The following is a 22,626-nucleotide window of genomic DNA, read 5'->3' as shown; positions in this document are numbered from 1 at the left end:
CTTAGGGATTCCCCTTGTCCTTCAGTGGTGACAGCAATACCATATTTTAAATGATACTTTACAAACCATATTTCTTGAAGATTTTTTAAATAAGTTACTGAGTTGCATCATGCACTAAGAGTTTCCAGAAGTTCAGAAGATGTTTTGGGTCGTTAGTGATGTTTGCTTTCGTATTCCTTGCTTTTAGAGATACTTGGCATTTCATGTTGGCAGAAGTGAAGAGCGAAACTGCAGATGATCCATTTGTTTAATTAGCAGCTGTAACCCTACAGTATTTGTTGACTTCTAATACATGTAATAAGCACCTCCATTCAGGGAGTATGATGTCAAGATTTGATCTAAAGTGATCAAAAGAGTAAAATTTGCAACAGGACAGCTGCTGAATTACTTCTCTGTGCTGGTGTATGTACCCTCTCTGTGCCACCTTCTCTCTTTGCAGAAGCACAGTGCCATGGATTGCTGTGTGCCTGCTGTTTCTGGAGGTGCTGTGCTCAGACAACAGGAGAGAACAGAGGTTGAGCAGGGCGGTGTGATGAGTTGAACAGTTTCTCTGCATTACTTATGTTTACTCACCTGCCTTTCTAACAGACAACATGGAAACAGCAGAGCATCTGGTTGTATGCTAACCAGATTTGTTCCATGGGTGAGGAAGTTAGCTTGTGGGTAGATGGAAGTGCAGAGATGTACTTGCCTGAGAGAAGAGCTTGTTCTACACATAGTTTATTTACCTTCCCTGAGAAACAAGGTGTTTGCAAAACTGAATGACCTGAATTCATAGTGCTAAGTAATTGCACCTCTTGGTGGGGTAAGGATTACAAAACCTGTTCAGTCTGAAGGCCTGCCAAAGGAGAGCTCTGACTGAAATGGGAGAGCTGGTAGTGCTGAGATAACGAAGTCTGTTCCAGTGATGTTCTCCTGGTGTTAAGAGTCTTGGCTGCAGTGAAGAATGTGCATTTTTTTATATGATTGGGAGGAAAAAGGCTTGTTTATCCTGGAGGGAGATGTCATAACAAGCACAGACTTCTGAGATGCTTTTATCTAGGGCTGCAGGGTTTCTTGGGTGTTCTCTGCCTTTGCAGTGTCAAACATCCCTTGGAATAATCACCTGGTCCTGGAAGCTTTATAATTAATGAAGCTGTAGAGGGTTCTTTTTTTATGTCTTTGAACTCATGTCTTCGATAATACTAAAGAATTTCTCACACATTTGCAGGGCTGAGGCAGACGTTTGTTTCCTCTTTGAAACAAAAATGTGGAACTTGACTTTCAGTGCTTCTGTTGGGACCAGCCTAGCATCAAAAAAGTAGGAGGCTGTTGCAGGCTCTTTCATCAGCGTGCTACACATGTTCTTCCATGGGTGTGACAGTACATTGGGTCAGTCTTTACTATGAGAGGTTAAATGAGTTTGTGCCTGTATGATGTGTGTAATCGCAGGTGCCTGGGGTCTGCAGTGCTGTGTAGGGGGAGGAGGGAATACTGGAGAACTTACTAGGTAGGAGGCAAAAGTGTATAAACTGTTCTCTCTACTCCCCTGGGATAATTTCCACCCCCGACTCCTCAGCCTTTTGGATATGGAAATAGAGCACGTGGGCTGAGAGAGACCTTGCAACAGGGAGTCTTTGAGAGGAGGAGCACAACTGCATTCATCCTGGTGTCATCCTTCAGAGAGGCTTTACTATAGCTGCCCAATAGTTGTGCCTGTTTATATGCATGTAAGTGAACATCAAGTATTTGGTTGCATAAAAGGTGTATATAGTTTGATATCCTTGACTCTGTTATGTGGAAAAAGTAGTTTTCTTTAGCTCCTAAACTCTGGGGTACGGCCTTATCTTCCCATTGTAAGAAGGTGACGTATTTGACTGTATCAGCTTGACCTGTAAACTGCTGAAATGTGTCCTCCTTGATGTGGAAAAAATGGGGTCTAAGAAAAAAGAATTCTTCTGCTAGGCATCAGAATAAGCCGGGGCTGTCTGTGCTTATGGACAAGGCTTGCTTTAGCCTTCAAGGTCCCAGTCAATCAAAAAATCCCTAAGTCTTTCTTGCGTCTGCATCTGTGCTGTTCAGTATGTGTTGCTGTCCAGGGAGCAGATGCCTGCTGGGCTACAAGGCTTGTTAGTGTTCCTGCAGGAAGGAGCTGCTGCTGCTGCCAGTTTTTGAGGGCAAAGACACTCAGCTGTTTGGAGAAGGACTTAAAACCTACTTTTATGTCACATATGGAGCCTCCTGGTCTCCAAGTACAAAAAGACCCTACAGCATTGCTGTACTCCTGGCATACTAGAGTAAGCTTTATTAGCTTACGTCTTGTGTTTGTACTTGCAACTTGTGTCTGCAGTAGCCTGCATCCCCACTGGGAGTTCTGCTACTTGGAATACAGCTCCAGATACTCAACTTAAAATGGGGACTCAATCCTGGGTGTTGAGGTAGAGGAAGTTAAGTAGGAGGGATGTGGAGGCAGTGAGCCTGCTGCATCTGGGCAGCCCTTTGCTATCGTGTAGAACCGCCACCCGCTTGCTGAGAAGAAGAGAATCGTGGGAACAGCCCCCATATGCGTGTGGAAAATGCAGCAGCTTTGTGAAGAGGAATTCGTATCGTGTGGTCAATGAAACAGAATGCAAAAACATAACAGGTTTATTGTAAATTCAAGCTCAAACATAGTATCTCTCGGGCCATGCTAATACAGACATCTCAGTCGGTTACAAAAGCGTTGCTTGATCTTTTGATGTGTACTTGTGGTGAGATTCGCTAGAAGACCACCTTTGCCTTGTGCATGTAGGGGTTTTCCAAGAGTACAGCACCATGTAGGTTTTTACATGATAATAATCTCACTCAGCCAGCTATTCCACATAACACCTTTGGTTTTTCAGTTGCAGTGTTGCATAGACAAGTTGGAGTAAGGAGTGATTTCTTTTGAGAACTTTATTCTCCACTTTACTGTTGTTTTAGTTATGGAAACACCTATATTCTTGAGATATGATAGTAGTGCTGATATCACAGAAAAAGTGTTTACAATTCACATACTCTAATATAAAAAGGTAAAAATGATTTTGTTTATTGTATTTAAGAGTCACTGTAAAAAGTAATTTCGCAGTATTGCTTAAATTTGTAAGACAATGAAGTGCACAAGAAAACTTCATGTTGTATCTTCTTCTTAATGCTTGTCTCTCCTGGGCTGTATTTTGCAGCTTGTCTGAAGATAAACAGAAACTTGGTTTAAATATCCTGAAGTTCCCTGTGTCCAATATTGCTGCTCAAAACCAGGGTGTACTTTCTTCATCCTGCCCTGTAACTAGGTGGATTCTTCTTGGAGTAGCCATTGTAAGACTTTTCTTATGGTCCATAACTTGGAAGCCAGCAACCACTGCTGGCACAGAATGACCTATGGCCAGACATTTGTTTTCTTCAAAGCGTTTGCCTGGGCAGTATTGCTGAAACATAGGTGAGGGTTTCATTTCATTTCTTCCTCTGCTGCTCCCTTCTTAACAGGATTTTCTGCTTCTTTAAACTTTTGAGCCCATGGTCTTGCAAAAGCCTGCAAGTGTTGTCCTGTATTCGTTTGAAAGAACAGGTCTGATTGAGAGAATGAGCAATCTTCTAAAGCTGTGTTGGTTTTGGGCATGTTGGAAAGGTTGGTTCATGCAGGTGGGTGAAAGAACAAGGAAGGGGTGTTACTGGCTCTCAACTTCGTATTTCAGGACATGTGAATAAAAGCTGTGGTTGGCGTTCTCGTGCACCATCACAAACACCTCTCTGCATCCTGAGGTGTTGCAGGTTCCCTCCCAGTAGCCTCTGCTCTGGGTGAGAGGGTAAGCGTTCTCAGCTTGAACTAGCACCTTTGCTATCCCGTGCATTTTGAGTTTAAACTGAACATTGCGATTGGCTGGCAGCAAGCCGGAGAGTGGCTCCAGTATTTCATAGTCTTCCACCCACTTGCTGTAGCTCTGAGGGAAAGCTGGCCACTTCACTTCAGTGTTCAGGCAGGTGATGAGGTAGTTGAAGATATAGTCGTAATTGCCGGGATCTGACTTTTTCCTGGCATAGATTTTCAGAACAAAGTTCCCTGCGTGGGGGAGATGGATCTTCAACTCAATCTGGTTCCCACGATGGATTTGCATGATGTGCCGCCTTCCCATATCCTCTGTCAGGCTGCTGCTATCGCAGTGCAGCGAGGCCAAGACGCTTATGTCTTTGCCCAGGGTGAAGGTGACAGAACACCGCCCATCATTGGTGTGAATGATGGGGTCGGGGTGGGATGGCCTTAGGAACCCTTGCCGCTCCGTGAACCAGCTGGGTCCAACAGGCTGATGTAGGTCCTTTGGGAAGCGCATGGCCTTGTCCACAGACTTGCACTCTACCACATACTCTAACACGCAGCTGTAGACATCTGAGGCTTTGGAGGACTTGGCAAAGATCTGCAGCTTGTGACTCCCTGTCTTCTGTGGATAGAGATCCAGCTTCATTCCGTGTTTTTTCAAAGTCATTAAACCGTGTTCATCTGTTCCCTTCAGCTTAAACGTGAATAGTGTGGCAGAGCGGCAGTCCACTGATACAGAGGCTTTTCCATTGACTATGAAATACAAAAGAAAAGAAACTGCATAGGAGTTTCAGTACATTTTTCCATGTGCACTGTGTTCTGGGGTTACTAATCTGTCCCAGTAAATTGCTGCTTCACTAATAATGAAATAAAGAGCTGCAATTGCCAGGTCATAGCTTGTCAGCTGTCTGCTTAGGCCAGTGTCTCAAAAAGAATGAAGTGAAAAGTGGCCTTTGTTTTAGAGATGTGCATTCATCCTATTTTGATACACGCTATATTTGATATGCACTGTGGTCCTATAGAATAGTTAATATAACTGAAAGTATTGTCAGCTTGTGTCCTCGAGAAGGGCTTAATTAGATGTGATTAGTACCATTACTAGTCTAGTAGTTGTTCCAAGAAGCTTCAGAGAAAAGTGCAGGAACCCTCCATTATGTAGAAGGAGATAATCTACCTCCCTATGAGCCTGTTCCCAAACAGCTTGAAGACAACATGAAGTCCTAAAATGCTGCTGCCTTCAAGTTTTAACTCTATGTTCTTAGCATTTGTGACATAGTTGAATTCCTGCAGTTCTCTTGAAAAATCTGGAGAAGGGATCTTAAATGTGGGCCCTGTAGTTCTGTGGTGTTACCTGAATAGTTTTATGTGGAAAGGGCTGCTGTGGACTTACACAGGATGCCGCATAGAAGTGCCCCTTTATGTGTTGTTCACTAATTCAAACTTATGGAACACTGTAAAAGGCTTTAATCTCTTTATCTCTTTTTTTTTTTTTTTTTTTCCAAGCCAGAGTTGCTACTATATAATGGCAATACTTCTAATTTTACACCGCTGATGCCGATTGATAGAGTAGTTCAGCTTCAGCTGCTGACTGAGGCTTTCTTTTAGACCCAGTGGCTACTACAGATTTTCATGGCTTGGACAACAATAACAACAGAAACCCAAAACCCCAACAAATCAAACCAAAACGAATACAACATACCCGCCTCTGCCCCAAGTGCTCTGAGTGCACTCTGCTTGCCAGAACCAAGATGAAAATATAATGTGCTGCATGCACAACAGAGTGTGGAGGAAGCGGGGCTACATAAAGGAGGATGCTCTGCAGGTTCCCTCCCAGAGTGTTGTTACCTGTTTGGATGACAGCCGTCTCCGGGTGTGCTGTCAGCAGGCCCAACGTGTAAAAGTTGCTGTTGTGCAGCATGTTGTTCTCAAAGTCTTTCAGCGTCAGGGCTGGTTTAAGAAGCTGCCAGTTACTGTTGTCTGGGAAGTGATTGTTAATGAACAGGGCCGGGTGAGTCAGAAAATAAAACTCATTGTATCTGGAAGAAAGAGGAGATTAAAGGAAAATGAGTTATTATAAATAGTTAATTCTTCCCCTGCGCAGTGGTGGTGGTTTCAGCAGGAGCAAGTTGGAATGTTTCGGGCTGCTGAGAAACTGAGATTGGTGGGCTTGAAATTTCCTGGGCAGAGAAGGAACCTGATCTTTGATCTTCCATTTCCAGGGCAAATGCAGAGCTTTTGTATAAAACCAGGGTGTCTGCACTACCCCCTGCAACCATGGGCTTCTGCAGAGGGAGGCACTGCTTGTTGTTTGAGGCACCCTCTCTCAGGCAGGTGAAGGCTATGAATCAAGTGACAGCTACTATTGTATAAACTGAGGGTGTGATGCACAAAACAAGGTCACTTTTAGCAGTTACAGTTTGTTGCTCAGAGTCACTGCCTTTCTACAGATACATGCTCCATCCCTTGTATAGGCAACCTCAACACTTTGCTCAGGGGTTTGGGTCTTGCTGTGAGACCTAATATTTGTCACTGCTTGGTGGGCCAAACCCATCAGCTTTCCTTCTGCCTTTGTGGTAGGTTTATTATGTATTAACATAGAGGATGGTTCTTTACCTGAAGGTGAACTTGGTGAAAGAGTCATCAACAGCACCACTTCCCCAGGTGCTATCGAGTAAATGCCACCTTCCATCAAGATAAACAGCATTCCAGGTATGGTCAGAGTCCCCTGTAAAGGTCTGTCCCATCTTATACCCATTCCCCTTAGAGTGTCCCGATAGCTTCATGCACTGGATACCTGCAATACTAAAAGGAAACAGTAAGATGCAGCAGGAGACTTCTGTTTTAAACCTGTTGGTGTACTTTTGTGGAAGGACAAAAGGAGGGGCAAGGCCTACAGAACTTCAATCCTGTAGTCAAATGGACCAGCTCCATCAGCTCCTCGGGTGCTTCCTTACAGCTGAGTCCCAAGGGAGTTAAGGGTTTTATACGTCCAAGTGTGCTTGTGTTCTTTGAAAACTCCAGCTTCTGCTCGTGGTGACAGACGCTGTGCTAAATGCCTAGGTTACTGTGCTTCTTCATTCTTTGGAAAGCTTGCTGTTAGCTGGGCCCCTCTACTTTTCTTGCTGGCGGAATCTCTGTACTTCGTACAGCTTTCCTCTAACTGCCTTCCCATAGCAGCCTGTCAGCACATCCAGAGACAGGCGAGTTCTCCCCTTTACCACTGACATCATGTAAAGACTGCTTTTCTCAGCTGTGCTAGTGAATGGCTTCATATGGGGTGGGCATGCAAGAGTGACCCAAGGTAATGATGCCAAGGTGTTGGGTAGGGGCCATTTGTTTTCTTGTAGTCTTTGCACAGGGACTTTGAGAGAGCATCCCACTGGAGGAAGGGGCTTTCCTTTTCCAGTTTTTGCATATTCTCTCTCTTTTTACCTGATGCACCATCAATTCAGCGTTATTAGAGGAGGATGACAGAGATGAAGTGTGCTTAATTGCTCTCTGCCTTCTTACTCAGTGGAATCCCTTTGAAGCTGTCCACAATTAGCCTGTGTAATTAGAAATTAAAAGTGTGCCTGTTCATGCTTGTGTTCTCTCTGTGGTGGCAGGCCTGGTGTTTGACACCCGCTAAGGTATCTTAGACCTCATGGGAGCGTGAATGCTGATTTAGTTTCCTTAAAGAGTGAGCTTGTGCTTGCCCAGGGTACAAATGATTGGTCTCTTTTGAAAGAAATATAATGAATACCTGTGTTGAAGTGTAAATAAGACTTAAATAAGCACCATGTAATAAGCTATCTGCTGTTGATAGGATTTTATCATTGGTGTCTTATTTCAGCATTAATCTAAAACTGCTTTGCTTAGAGGATTGTCTTTCATGTAGGATGGTATTGACATTTTTCTTCTTCATTGAAAGGTACATTAAATGGATCAACTACCTAAAGTAATAAACTGTGCATGCTTCAAGAGCAAGGCTGCCTGCATAATGTGGGTTTAACTCAGAGGAAAAGTGGTATTTATGGAGAAGATAATTAGCATGGTTGTGGAAGTCGAGGTCTGATAAGAGATACTGGCAGTATCTGTTATCATTGCATCAGGTAATTGGCAGTGCAGCAGTGCTTGCAGGGAGGACTGCTTTCTTTACACAGATGATGCTGGTTTAAAGGGAAGGTGGCAACTTCAGCTTCTCATAGGATTTACTAAGCTCTAAACCTGGATGTCTTTGTACTACTTAGTTATTTGATGCTCTTGAAGAGTATTCTTATATTCTTTCCAAAATTCTTTAAGAAAGAGTGTAAAAGGTAGAATCACTGCTGCAAAGGGTTGATTGAGAGCCAGCTGTGTAGTCTGCAGAGAGAAGACAACCCATAGAGAGGAGAAACATGGCAGGACCCCATCCCTGCTGAAGATGGCCAGCAAAGAAGAGGAGGGAGCGTTCAATCCAGCTCTCATAGAGCGTGGGCTGTTTGTAGTGTGAGCGAGGCAGTGCCTGTCACAGGAGGTATTCAGAGTGAACGTGGCCAGCCTGGAAGGAATGCCATTGAGAAACCTGGTGTCATGGGTGGTCTATAAAGTCCCTGCCAGCCAGCAGCCGCCCGTGAGCCAAATTCTAACGTGGAGCTGGGTGGTAACTGGAGCAACTCCACTGACAAGACTGGTGAGAGCTTGGATTTACATGATGTAACTGAGACTGGGATCCTGGGATCTTCAAGGAAGATTTGATCCTAGGAGTTCCCAAGGGGCCTAACAGGAGCTAAATACCAAATTCCCACTAATTTCATGGGGATTTGGCATCTAATCCTTCTAGGCTTCTCTAGACATTCCTGTTAGCTGGGATATTTGGTGAGAACATTAAGGGGCAAGTTCTGCCTTTCGTTCTCTCTGTACTCTCACAGTTAACATACGCAAAGCAACAGGAAGAGTTTGTTCTAAACATCCTGTAAAAGAGCAATCCTGTACTAGTTAAAAGAGTGATCATCTCTCTGTTCTCATTTAAATTACTTTATGCATATAAATTAACCAGGAAAAGGAAAGATTGAGAATATCTCCAGAAATGCTTGAAGTGGCAATGTGATGGCAGCAGATAACCTAAACACAAGGTGGACTGGAACAACTGAGTTTGGAAACAGTTGGCAACATCTGCTTGGTGCAGCACAGAGGTTAAAAGCTAAGTTGCTTTTCTGCCCCAAAAAGAGTAGGGAAATAATCTGGATCTTGCTATAGGTGTCATTGGAATTCAACGGCACCTTCTTCCCTTTGATTTCAGATTGACTTTGATGATTTCATCTTAAAAGGCAAGTCTGGCTTCTCCAGAGGGAGACAGAATGGTTTATACTTGTATTAGGTAAGTGTACACTGTGCCTAAAAAGAAGGAAGGCTACTGACTGTAGTAAACAGGAAAAGCAAGAGGATGTGAAACCTGGATAATTTGCAGACTAATTATGAGTAAGGACATAGTGGGACTCAGCCGGTGTCAGCCATTGACCAGCGTGAGTATTGGGGGAATTACTGGTGACTGGTGAATTGAGTTTTTTAAGTTGCCTCAGTGGGAGCTAGAAGAAAAGGGCACTTTAAAAGGCCTTTTTCTCTCAAAAACTTGGCTCTGAAAAACCTTTGCGCTTGCTTTTATGCCTAGACTCAGCATCAGACTTGAACAGTGCACAAGAAGCAGCAATGAGGAGATCCCCTTGCAGGAAAGCGTTGTTGTCTTTGGTTACAATTTTGCAAGGAAAGGAGCTAAACATCTAGCTAATATTTGAAAAAGTGATAGGCTTGGATGACTGGGAGGTTTCCCAAATCATGAAATGCATAATCGTCGTGGAACTGCAGAATTAAGAGTAAATCAACCGAGCCTTTCAATAGGAAAAAATATCCTTGGAAAGATTTGTTAATGAATGAAACATATGCTTTTTAATGAACAGATGCAAATTTTTCCCACTTCTAAGTGCTAATAACTGTTTCATAAGATGCAGTTATAAATTCATACTTCATTACCCTATTTCTTTATGTTACTGTTCAGAAAGCAAGATGCAATATCGAGGGATATGTCACTGGTTGGAAGCATTCACCACTTTAGCGTCTGATCTGTCCTTTTCCCTGTTTATTTTGTTTGTTTCGTGGTGAAAACCTTCCCAAGTTTTGTTGGATGTTGTGGAAAGCCAATTGTTAACTTACACATGGCAGTTAGTAACTGGTCTTTAATTTTTCCCAAAGCTATCTTGTACATGGCAGCTGCTCTGCTGAGAAGGTGCTCCCTAGGAGAGCCACCTTGCAAGCCCATGCCCTTAGGAAAGCACACCATTGCTTTCTGGTGTTAGGAAGACCTTTCCAATCTTGTGTCTCTGAGTTGTCAGGTCCAGTTTTCTCCCCTTGGACATCCCTTCTACATAAGGCTGGTCCCAAACTTGACAAGCACCCTCACAGCCTTTGCTAATCTAAGCTGAACTATTGCATAGAGCTGTGAGAGGTGAGGTGCTGCTTCTTGCTGTGGTGCTTGAGGGTTGCCTTGCACAAAGGCCACCTCTTTCCTTTACTGGGTTGGAGAAAAATGAGGGAGAAGGGATTTATGCTCTGTTCACATGCAAGGCACTGTGCTCCCCACTGAAGAAATGGCTGCCTTTTCCATGAAATGGCTTTGTGATTGTAAATCCTGCTTTGTGGGGGAAACCCCACTGGATCCCCAGTGAAGTCAACACAGTTTTGTAGGCAGGAGAATGGATTTTAGTCACTAAATGCCCACGTAGCTATAAAATGGAAACTGCAATGTTGGCCTCCAGGGTGATGGACCTTGAGATTGACGGCAGAAAACAGTGTGGTAAGTGTGAGATGGTGCTTTGGTAATGGAGGGGAGAGGGCATCTCCAGAAGGTTTTGGGGAAGCTCCTTTTGGGCCTGCGCCTACCACTTGCGTGGGAGCATGCTGGAGACAACGCTCCTTGTTTAAGTCTTGCCATGCTTTTAACCTTCACATACAGATATCAAAGGGAAAACACAGCTTCTTCTAACTGAATTAGCTCAGTGTTTTCATCTGCCATTATGTTAATGCAACGCGAAGCTCAGCAGATGGCACAAAGTAAATTATGCTGGGGAGGGAGGGTGGAGGGAGTGGAGGAGGAGGCAAAATTGACCTTTCTGGGGCTTGCTGGTTTTCCACAGCATGTATTTGAAAGCTAAAGTTCTACATCCTGCTTAGAGTCACATCAGTCAATGCAAAGGCAGACAGAAGAGGCACAGCGATGACAATGAATATTAACTCTCCCTGGCATTGAATGTTTCTGAACTTAATTTACCTGCACATGTGTTCAAAGAGCCCAGCGTATCCCTCACAAATGCTCTTCCCCATCTGAAGCACATCTATGGGCTTGCTTGACAGCTGGCTTTTGTTATGGTAGCCCACTACGTCGTATTCTGTGGGAAGGAACACAGACAAAGGTTCATCCAAAAGCCTGAGGCAATGGAATCGATGGGTAGTGGGAGCCACACTTGGATTGCTTTTCATCTCCATGAGCATGAGCAAGGAGAAATGAGCCATGGCATGTGCTGCACAAGGATGCTGTGGATGGTGGTTGGGGGGAGAGGGACAAAGTCTTATCTCTCCTCACAGTTTGTTTTAAGCCTGGGCTGGGGTTCAGCAGTTGAATTGAAATGAGAGGAGAACTCTGCTTTTTTACAGAGAGTCTCCCCAGGGGTGGCACTTGTGCAGGGGGATCTATCATCTGAGGAGCTCCCGGTAAAAGCAAGAGTGCTCCGCATTAGGAGGAGTTGGACTGCTGTTACTGTCAAAGGAAGACACTGAACATTTTGCACTCTTTACAAGCAATTTGTATTAAAAATACCTGGGAAGTAACTCATCGAGAAATACCTGAAATGACTTGCTGCAAGTGAGTCATAGCAATACCTGGAAGTGTAGGAAATCTTAAGTACTTTGAATGAATACAGAAAAGTGGCGCAGCGGGGTTTCTTCAGGCAGAGCTTGAGGAACTGGCCTGGGAAGGTTAATTCAATGCTGACCAACCTTGGCCATGTCCGTAACCTCTTAAAATACGAACATATTTTTCTGACAAAGCTCTAAGGAATGCTGCATCAGCTGATTTATCCTCCTTTTAATGCTGTGGGAGAGGAAAAGAAAGCTGGCAACATGCTGTATTTGTGCTTTGATGAAATGCTGCGGCTGCTTGGCTTGTATGTGAAGGGCTCAGATGGCAGCTGCCTGTGGGTCAGCCTGTGGGGCTGTAGGGAAGGGCTGGCTTTCTCCACTGGGGCTCTTCACTGGGCCACCAGCAAAGCTGCAGGGCACTCTGAGGGGTATGGAGGGATATCTGGCTGCGTGTGGCTCCATATTCATGCTGGAAATGGTTGCTAACATTTCTTTTAGTGCTGCTGCTTTATGGAGGTAACAGTCCATCAGAGGCAGGGAGTTGAACTGGGTGGGAATTAATACCCAGAGAGCAGTGCTCTCACTTAAAATCCATCCAAGGTAAGAGTTTATATAATCAGTGCTCTTCTAGGATAGACACACTGAGGTTTTGCTCACCAGTTTACATCCCTAGCACTGTGTTTATTTCCCATACCCGTAAATGGGGGTCAGTTTCTGCAGGGATGAAGGAGAACTGGGGCTGAGATGGTGAAAAAACCTGTGAGGATTTTTGCAGCCTACCTGTCAGGGATCAAACACCTGCCATGCATGTGTAAACGGACCAGCTCAAAGCAGAGTGTCTGCCCTGAGCAGGACCCAGCCCAGGCAGTGGCAGGCAGAAATGAGTTAACAGAGTAAAGGCTGAATGGTCAGCAGTGCTGGGATGAGTCAAATGCTGGGTTTCAGGAAATCAGCAGCCTGCGTAGTGCAGGGGAAGATTAAAGCTGCTCGGGGTTGACCTCACTATGCTAACCATGCAGCTGCTGGCAAAGCTCTGCTGATTGCAGTGGGTGTGAGATTAGGCCAGTGCTTCCCAAATTGCTCCACTGCTCTCTGTCAGGTGGCAGCTTCAGCCAGAGAACTGCACCTCACCAAAAGCCCATCAGGATGCTGAAGAGGTGAGGGGAGGAATAGCTGTGCTTTCCCCCTCCATCCCCAGGAGTTAATGGGAAACAAACATTTTTGTGTATGTATATCACTGGGTCATTGCAGTTGTCATCAAGATTGAATAGGTGCCTGTACAGGCAGGAATGGCAGTCACACAGATGACAGCGTGTTTTACCAAGGCTGGCCTCTCCAGTGTGCTGCACTGACACGAGTGATGGATGTGTCAACAGGATGAATGCAGTTAAGGTACCAGCTAGAAACTGCACCACAGCATGTATCCACAAAACACAGGGGCAAAGGTGCAGCAGGACAGCCATCAGACTGTCATAGAATCATGGAATGGTTTGGGTTGGAAAGGACCTTCAAGCTCATCGAGCTCATAGGGACTTTTATGGTTACACTTTCGGATGAGTTGGGTAGGAGTTACAGATTCATCATGTGGAATGAAATCATTTACACACAAAACCTCGTAGAGCCCGTCAGTGCTGGGAGAGGGACTATGGAGGCAGAGATGTGAGATATCTCTGTTGGATGTATCGAGTGAGACAACCTCTGAATACATTTCTGGATAAATACATACAGAAAACCTTCCTCCCTCATACCCACCCCGTGAAGCTAACCCACAGGATGTATAGTCAACCACAATGGTGGTGTAACAGTCCTGATAGCAACAGCCTTATCTTTTCAACTGAAGATCAAAACCTACCTATGTGATGGCATATCCACATCCATATGGCTCGGACTTTTTCCAGATCAGTCCGGGCTTGTTTAAGCAGGGCTTTAACCAGTTCTTCTACGCTGTTCTTGATGTTTACCTGTTTGAGAGGGGGAATCATTGCAAGCATGGTGAAGAAATGGCTATGGTACAACTCCCTTCATCCCCACGCTCTTATTCTTTTAAAGCTAGTGAGAACCCTCCTGCTGGGAGACTGATCTGACTCAAGCTTCCTTAACATAGAAATACAGAGCTGTATTATATGTTTTAGGAAGTATTTTTGATCATAGTTTCCCCCCTAGAGTGGGATCTACATTGCTGATCTTTCTAAGGAAACTGGGAGGTTCCGAGGCACTGGCCCCAGTATCTCAGGCTAAGCTGGTGTTAGTGCTGATAGCTGGGTTTCAAGGATCATCCCCAGAGGGGAGCTGAGGGGGAGGACAGAGGCAAAAGAGAGACTTACTTTTAATGCGTAGGCATCCAGCTTCTCAAATTGCTGCAGATCTATTGGCATGGACTTCAGAGAGGATTTGTCCCATGGATAGGCTGGGAAGAAATGAGTTGTCGTTGTCTCGGAAAGGGAGGGAGGGGGTATTTCTCCTGGCTGTATGCTTGAATAAGTGGATGCTGTAGAGCTCCTGCCTGACCCGTGGAGGGATCCATCAGCAGGTGCTTAGGGAGCAGAGGACATGAGGGCATTTGCAGAAGGTCCCTGCCAGCTGCATGGAAAGCAGGAGCCATCCTGTCTAGTCTGGTGTAATCTGGGCAATGCTGGAGTGGGATGTGCCCCCCTGTCTTTGGCACTGTACAACAGCATAGAAAATCCCAGGATATTATATTTAGGAGAAAAAATGCAGAAGCATCAGGAAAAATCTGCATGGTGAAAGACCTGGCAAAAGTGTGACCTTCCAAAAAAAAAAACAAAACCAAAAACAAACAAAACCCACAAAAGAGCTGGGTTCTGCAGCAGCTTTGCTGATAGAAATGAGTATTTTGGGTGGAAAATTCTGCAAGAATTCAAGCACATGAGAAATGTAACACAGGAAACGGCTGGACTGAAACTGCTGTGTCTACCTCTCTGTCTGCATCTTTGCAGGCTCCAGGCTCCCGATTCTACTTGGTGTGAACAAACGGTTACTAACTTCTCATAGAATTATGGTATGGTTTGGATTGGAAGGGACCTTAAAGCTCATCCAGTTCCACCCTATCCTAGCTGAAAAGCCAGCAGTACTTCCGAGATCTGTATTCATCACCCACTGCTTCCCCATCACCCCCAAACAGGGCTCTGTCCTACTGGGGAGGTGGCCAGAAGGTCTGTTCCTGACTTGTAAAGGTGTTTTGTTAACATAAGCCCTGCTCTTCTGATACCCCAAGCTCTCCCCATCCACTGACCCAATGAACGGAGGGTTGGGAAGCAGAATGCTAATTGTGGCAATATAAAGTAAATCCCTTTCCAGTGTGCTTCAGTCTAGGCTTGAGGCAGGGCAAGCCATGTTCCTAGGAGTGATGGGCTCCCTATCTAGGGCTGCCTTGCATTGTGCCCATTGTGCCAGTGGTGTGGGGACAGCTGAGTGTTACCATGCAGGTCCTTTTTTCCTGGCGGCCGTGGGGCTTCAGTCCTTTGGAAACCTGGCACAGTGGAGAAGGGAAAGGGAGATGAGCAGTTGTTGGCAGGTGGGAAAAGACAAACAGAAATAAGTGATTCTGGGGAGCAGGACTGGGTGGGAAAAGCTGAAATTGAGGCTTTTCTTTGCCTTGTTCTCTTGCATTTGGTGTGGATGTCAACATCCTGCAGAGTGCGTGTGTGGAGGGGAGTGGGATGAAGCAAGCTGCCTGAACCACAGTGGGCTGTGTCCTCTCCCTGCAGTCCTTTGGCTCTGCAGAGGCCACATTCCCCAGCAGTCAGGCATCTCCTGTTCTAGCCAGAGGGCTGGGGACATCAAACCCCCTGCCCACCACGCAGCCAAACACCCCCCAGGCAGGGAAGAAGGGAGCGCTGAGCTCCAGAGCTGTCAGATGATCACCCTGCAGAGAGCTCTGTGGCAACTGCAGGATTGCTGAGGGATGCTGTGGGCCCGACTGTCACCACCTTCATTATCGCAGGGCTGGAGGAGAAGACCCCCCCTGCCCTAGGAGAAGAAGGATTTTGTTCCTCAAGCCCCAGGGTCCAGCAGCATCTGCCCTGCAGGGAGAGTGGGTACAGGGGTTGGCATCCTCTAAAGAGCCTCAAGCTCCATGGGGAGAAGAGACCCGTGTCTTCTCCTAGGTGAGATACGTGCTGTGGTAGAGCAGTGACCCACCTTTGTTGTCCTGACCTCTCAGTCTGGGCAGCCTCCGGGGACCTGCAATACCCCAGCATGGTTAGTGCAATCACCCCAACACCCACCCCAGATGCTGCATCTCCTCAAGCTCAAGTGTTTCTTGCCTTCCCTACTTGTGCAAAGGGAAGGATGCAGCCCCTTTGCCCTCCCACCCTTGGCCTGCTTTGCTAGGATGGAAAACCCAGGCCGTACCTTTTCCAAAGGAGAGTTTCTTGAAGAGTTGCGGGGTGGTGTCCTTGGGATGAATCTCCACTGTCATTTGGGTTCCTGCAAGAAACGATGACAGACTCCCTAAGGAAGGCAAAACTAACCCAGACGTGGAGGAGAGGGGAAGACTTAAGAGCTGACTCTTAAGTTGGTGACTGTGAAGGTATCAAAACACTTGGGTTTCCAGGCAAAACAAAGCACCCATAAGATAAACTGTGCACTCAGCCTGGGGTCGCCTCTGGTGTAATTTGTAGCTCTCAAAAAACACAAGACAGCCCATAAGAGCCTCACAGGTGATAAAGGGGATCATAAATAAAGCAGAGGTCCTCAGTGAGGATTATGTGGCAGCTTAAAAACCCCACGTTTATCACCATATTAAATAGCTATTGATGGAGATACGGTAATTGGAGACTTAATTTGTTTCATTGATTTTTCTTGGAATCAAACAAAAAAATGGCTCAGAGCTATGAAAATGGTTTGACTTGTGATATTAAAATGCTTTGCAAGGGCCATTCCCTGTCAGAGGCAGAGTCCAGGTCCAGGCTGAGGCTTGCACTCCGCATGCCATGGTGCTATAGAGCAACCTCACTGGAAACCTGGGGGTCTTGTGTTTAAAGTTTCACAGAGGGAAGTACAAGGGAAAAAGTTTGGAATTGTCTTGAAGGAATTACCTGAACTTATTGAAAGAAACTACATTGTTTTGGGCAAGCATTTCAGGAGGCTTTGCAACCACCGAGGCTCCCTGGGGAACTCAGTGCACTCGTCGGCTCCCTGTTTCGGATCAGACAGAGGCTGCTTTGGAGACTGAAGGTCAAGATGTTAATGCGCTTGGGGCTGCCATCCAACCACATATGTTACCAATGTTATCAAAAAGTCTCATGACATTTGTGGTTTTCCTTGAAAGCCAGCTCTTGGAACCAGCTAATTAGGGGGAATCTGCACTTTAAGCACAAAGTTTTTCCATGGCATTTAACTTCAGAAGAAGTTAAGCATCTCCTGTGATTATGCAGGAAGGTTCCATGTCCTTTAAGCCCACAAAACAGAAAGCCAGAAACCTGTAAAACCCCTCCTTTTAAATTCTAGAGCATGACTCTAAGTCTGTGATGACTGCAGGTATTGGGATGGCAAGACTAGAGCTGGCTGCTGTATTTTGTCAGTTAACTCAAAGGTAAAATGAAATTGCTTCTCAAAGGGATGCCTTTGTGCAAATGATATCATTTCCTTAGGATTTTTATATTTTCAGGAGTCTTTTTTTTTTGTTTGTTTCCCAAGATTATTTTTTGGTTTGGGGTTTCTGGGTTTTGTTGCCAACTTCCACTTCCTCCATTTTTCCCCATAAATTAAGATTCTACGTTTTCAAGAAACAAATTTAATGGCAAGGAATGCCACCTTCTAGTCAGCTTAAAAGGCATTGACCAAATGACTAAAACTGTAATTCTATGGAAATTTTCCAAAGTGCTACATCCATTGCTTTGAAAACTAATGCTATGAAATGCTTACTGCAGATTTTATGACTTATTTTACTGTTCCTAATCAAGATATCTTTCATAAAGAAACACTGGTTCTTCTCCTCCTTCTCTGTGGTTCTTTGCCAGCAAGTGCCTTGGGATCCAGCTGGCCCAGCAGTGCCCCTGTTCTAGTGCAGGGATGGCTCCTTGCAAGTCCTTATGAAAGGACTTCTGCAGTCATCTCAAGCTATTCTACCAAAATTATTTCTTCCAGCCTTTGCACCCTTCCATCAGCACTGGGATATCTGACATTAGCAGCTGTATGTTCTTACCATGCTTTCCGATTACACCTATTCTATGTCAAGGGGGTTGATGGGACCCCTGGTGCTTCAGGATCCACCTCCATGCACCCACACTGAAAGACCTGAGGATTCTCCAGGGATTTTGGAACTTTTAATTCCTCAGGCTTAAGATCACAAAATTGTCAGGGTAGGGCTCTTCCCCTCTTTGGGGACATTCTGAGGTTGGTTTATTACAGCAAAAGCTTGACAGGGAACTCACTGGAGCCCTGCTCTTAAAAACTGATATCCTTTGGGATACCACTTACCTTCATTGGAGTATGAAGTAAGGGCTTGTGTCTGCTTGCAGGGCTCCTTGGAGACATGACAGCCTGGTTGCACAAAGAAAAACATTTCAGTGCCTTGAAGACAGTGGAGGTGCCTGGTGTGGAAATTGATTAAATCTGTGCCTTTGTTCAGCAGCCAAGTAAGTAATGACACAAGGAGTTTGACCTTATTCTCCAGCTTTGATGCCCAATTGGTCAGGGTCCTGGGGTGCCTGGCCCCACTCCAGAGGGATGCTCCAGACCAGGAAGTGCTGGAGTGGGTGCTGCTGCTCAGGGTGAGGAGTTAGGGGTTTTAGACCAGCAGGTCACTGTTTGGGGAGGTGGGTGGAAGGGCAGCACAAGAAGGCTTGGAGGTGATTTGGTCCCTGAGAGGGAGCATTGTGGTTGTCATTATCTCATCCTCATACTCACCTCTCCCCTCTGTGCTCTGGGAGCCCCTGACCATCTCAGCTATGCCAGCTAGCCCTGGGGTCCTTGGAGCAGAGGAAAGTGTGGAGATCTATGCAGCTGCAGGCAGCACAGGTCCGCTCCCCTGGGCTCCACTGACACGCCAGGGCAGGCAGCAAATGCCAGGGCTGGATGGTTCAGCCTTGCGGTGGACACTGGCCAAGGTGATCCCTTGCTCTCTTCTCAAAGTGTCGTGGGATCACTGTCCTGCCAGCCACCAGAGACCAGAGCAAGGAGACCATGGCTAGTCCTGAAGGCCGGATACCATCTGTACCTTGTGGCTGGGAGAAGGATGGGGTTCTGTGGCACAATGCAGGGCTGCAGCCTGTTTGCCTCAGTGAGGCTGGGACGAGGCTTATGTCATCCAGTTTGTAAATACTGCGGCAGCACCAGCTGCTCTGTGGTATCAGAGGTTTCATCAAGATGCTAACACAGCTGATTAAAGGGGAATTTATTAACCCCTGTGGTGCTAGAGGAGCAAAAGCTCTGCTTGCTTCTCCAGTGTAGGAATTCCTTAGTAATCCTCGCAGGGATTTAGATTGTGCCTTAGGTAGAGCTGTAAGGGTAGGTTTTCCATATGCATACTAAATACTCTTAACATTAGTTCAGGGTGGTAAAAGACTGATACCATTCTCTCGTAATGGGGGCTTTGACTTGTGCTCTGCAGCTCTGGTTGCAGACCCTGTTGAGTGTGACCGAGGAGCATAGAGTGTTGAATGTTTATCTGCTTCCCAGAGTGGAGGTTTTTGTTACCTGGTGTCTGAGACTATCAGATTTGTAAAAAGACAAACCCAGAGGTGTATCTTGCCATGAAATGTCACTGCTCACAGTCTGTGAGAACCATCCAGCCACTGCTGATTTCAGAGGGGATTTGATCAGGGTTCCTATTGAGCATAGTACAGGGCACAGCCGTGGCTTTTGTATGCTGCTATTGCTTGGCCTGTGGAAACAGAGCTCCTGTTCTGTATAACTAGAATCCATTGGTACCATGAGAATTACCTTTGCCCTACCTTTGCCCACTGTCTTTCTCTGCTAGACACCCCGTTAGGCTTAGGCTACCAAGAAAGCAAGTCAGATGGTCTGATTTCCTTTCCTGGGAGCTGCTCTGTCCCGTTGCATTGCAGTCCTGCAGCCTGGCTGTGTGCAGCCTGGGGTAGCATTTTCAGATGTTCCTTCTGAACTGTTTCGGGGCAGATGGGTGAGGAATTGGCAGGGGAACACTCAAGACTAACAGCCACATCATTCCTGGATAGCAATCAACTTGCCTTGCACTCAGCAAGGTGAGCAGGGGAGATGGAGAAAGGATTGGTGAATAGATGCATTGAAAGGTTTCTTGCACACCCCAGACCCTGCTTGAGCTGTGTGAGTGCTGGGGAAGACTCTGGAAGCTCTATCTGCAACCTGAGTGATTTAGGGCACTGAATTTACCTTGTCATCAGCTGACTGTGAAATGCAAGAGCTCTGAGCACCTGAAGTAGGGCTGAGCTGCATGTCTGCTTGCATAGGGCTCTGCAGTGCCACCCACGTGCATCCTGGCCATGGGGCAGAGGAGGGGATGCTTCCCAGGGTACAAGGCCTGATGCCCTCTGCTTGTCTGTTGAAACCCCTCAAAGCTCTGGAAAGGGATGAGCTGTTTCAAGCATGTTTATGTTCTAGAGGCACAGCTGGGTGCTAAAAGCTTGCAGATGGGTTTTGTGTGCTGTGGTTAGTTTATCAGTAGAGTGAGAAGACATCATACCGTTAAGGTCTCTCCCCTGAGGTGGCTGTGACCTGCTGTTTCCATTTCCATCATCCTGCAGACCTATAAAACATAAAGGTGAGATCATAGGCTGTCCTCCTGCAGGGAGGTTCTGGCACTGCCTAGAGGCCAAGCACACCCAAGCCTTTCATGTAACCCATCATTCCAGCTGATCTACCAGGATTCCACCTTCCCTGTCTTGTCTGCAGCATTTGTGGCAGCCCCTGTTGCTAGAATAGGAAATACCAGGAGGAAGAAAGAGCATAAGTCTAGGCCTAAGTTGCTTTGATAGGGTTTGCTCTTCTTTGGGTATGCGGTGGATGCTAAGTTAGATGAAGCATGAACACAACCTCTGCGTTAGTTTTGCTGCCCTTGTTAGCCTGGAACTGATTGTCTGCAAACATAGGTTTTCAACAGTGTTTTAGAGCAGGAGTGCTCCTTTTTCTCCTTTTATTTCTGCTCAGAGGGTCCCCCCACAGTTGCAGAGCACAGCCTTAGCTTTTTGGAACATCCCCTGGAGGGACAGGGACACTGTCTCAAACTGTAGCTATAAATGGCTCAGGGCAGTCATCCCTGGAGACAAAGCCTGGACATGCTTCCAACAGCTTTGCCCCTGTACTCCGGTGTAGTAGGCACTGCTCTGGGGTGAAACTGCAGAGCTCTCACCCTATTCCCTTTGCATAGCCACAGAGGCTGTGGAGGCACCTCGGGGCATGGCAAAGCAAGGTGCAAACATGGCCCTTGGATTAGTATCTGTGTGTATGTCACCTCCTGCACCATGGGTTGCATGCACAGAGTGCGACATGCAGTGTTACACAAGCAAGGACTGTCCTGCATCAGGACCAGGGAAGGCACACTGGGTTTCTATGGGCAGAGCTTGAAGTCTAGGGCTTTGCAGCACATCTGCAAAGGAAAAGAGGAGAAGGGTGGTGGGACTGGGGGGAAGTCCAATGCATGCTCCAAAGCTGCTGCTTCAGTTCACTGTCTGAGACACACACTGCCCTCCCCTCCCTGGCACCAAACAGAGGTTACCTGTGCTTCCGTCGTTGTCTGTTGGCCTCTCCTTCTGCCCTTTCTGCTTGCTCACTGCCTCCTCAGGGTGGACGATAAGCAGCAAATTGATGGTTACCGCGCTTGGATCTGTCTTAAAGTCCATGGTACCCATCAGAGCATGGCCAGGGTGCTGGTCCTGCCGCCGAGCTGCCGCTGCTGCGAGCTGCCCTGTTTATTTTCCACCCTTGGGGAAAGGCGAGTGCTCTCCCCCCCCAAGCCGCAGCACCGGCGGGCTGGCCCTGCCAACTGCACCATGAGAGCCCTGCCAAAGCCAACCCTAATGAAGAGGTTACTGGTCACCTTTGAAAGGAAATCACGGGAGGGATCCGTTTCCTAAAGCAGAGGAAAGAGCTTGGTTTCGGTGTGGGGGGGAGTTGTGTGTGTGTCTGGTTTCAGAGAGTGCCCCAGCTCCCCCTCCCTTCTCGATGCCCTTTTTGGCTTTAAGCACTTGTCTACACTCAAATCCCCCATCAGCGCTGCTGGCTGGGGGGGATTTGCTTCCCAGCTCTGGCAGAAATCCTTAAAAGGCTTTCTCTTTTGATCCTCTGCCCCGGCTGACACTGGAGGGATACTTAGGAGTGTAAATAATAACCGCTGCAGGATGAGGGCAGCAGCTGCAGTGGGGGAAAAGGGGCTAGAAACGGGGCATGACCAGCCTCGTGTGATGGGGACGATCAGCCTTCACAGCGTTGCTGGTTGCGCACAGTGTCAGCAGCAAAGCGAGTTGCAGGGTGCAATCCATGCTGTGTCCCAAAGAAGCCAGCTAATGTACTCACCCAGCTAAGAAAAAGGGGTACAAGAAGGGCTGCAGTGCGGGTTCGCAGCGGGGCTCAGCTGGTCCCTGCAGCTCGCAGAAGGGGCTGGCAGGGACACACGTTCTAATTTTACTGCTGGCCGCTGGCCCGGCTTGGCCGGTGGTCCTCAGGGAGCAACAGCACCTGTGGGCTGAAGGGCTCTCGGCAGTGTTGGGAAGGGCTCTGGGGGCACAGGAGGCTCTGCTGGCAGAGGAGGGGGCTTGGGTGCTTGGCACGAGCAAGGTGCCTTTATGCAGGTGTCAAGGGTGCTTTTGGGGCTGGGGGGTTCTTCTCCCCAGCCCACAGCCAGAGTTGTTGTCCGGGGTCTGTGTGCAGGAGCTGATACTACTGCTTGGTGTTAGGTTACTTGTGTTTGGAGACATGGTTTTTCCCAGTGGATCTCTATATAAATCCTGTTCCCTCCCCATCTCCTGGCCCTTTTCTGTTCCTGAGCC

At 46.8% G+C, this 22,626-nt stretch overlaps 2 protein-coding genes across 2 annotated transcripts in view; both read right to left on the bottom strand.

The window, feature by feature from the left end:
• The window catches only part of ANAPC13 (anaphase promoting complex subunit 13), a 78,538-nt gene that overhangs the window by 30,526 nt on the left and 25,386 nt on the right, over positions 1-22,626 (bottom strand). The window lies entirely within an intron of this gene.
• Positions 2,612-21,583, bottom strand: KY (kyphoscoliosis peptidase). The gene is made up of 12 exons (XM_061465374.1): positions 21,357-21,583; positions 20,325-20,387; positions 18,122-18,184; positions 16,052-16,126; positions 15,839-15,880; positions 15,117-15,167; positions 14,002-14,084; positions 13,530-13,638; positions 11,091-11,208; positions 6,422-6,610; positions 5,654-5,844; positions 2,612-4,561 (listed from the first exon to the last, which is right to left on the bottom strand). The coding sequence occupies exons 1-12, from the start codon at positions 21,487-21,489 to the stop codon at positions 3,663-3,665; spliced, it is 2,016 nt and encodes a 671-aa protein (XP_061321358.1). The 5' UTR covers positions 21,490-21,583; the 3' UTR covers positions 2,612-3,662.

Source organism: Pezoporus flaviventris, unplaced genomic scaffold (genome assembly GCF_033815535.1).
Source record: "Pezoporus flaviventris isolate CSIRO_AGI_PZ_B2104156 unplaced genomic scaffold, CSIRO_AGI_Pfla_v1 ptg000040l, whole genome shotgun sequence".
Taxonomy (NCBI): Eukaryota; Metazoa; Chordata; class Aves; order Psittaciformes; family Psittacidae; genus Pezoporus; species Pezoporus flaviventris.
This window is presented reverse-complemented; position numbering and strand designations above follow the sequence as displayed.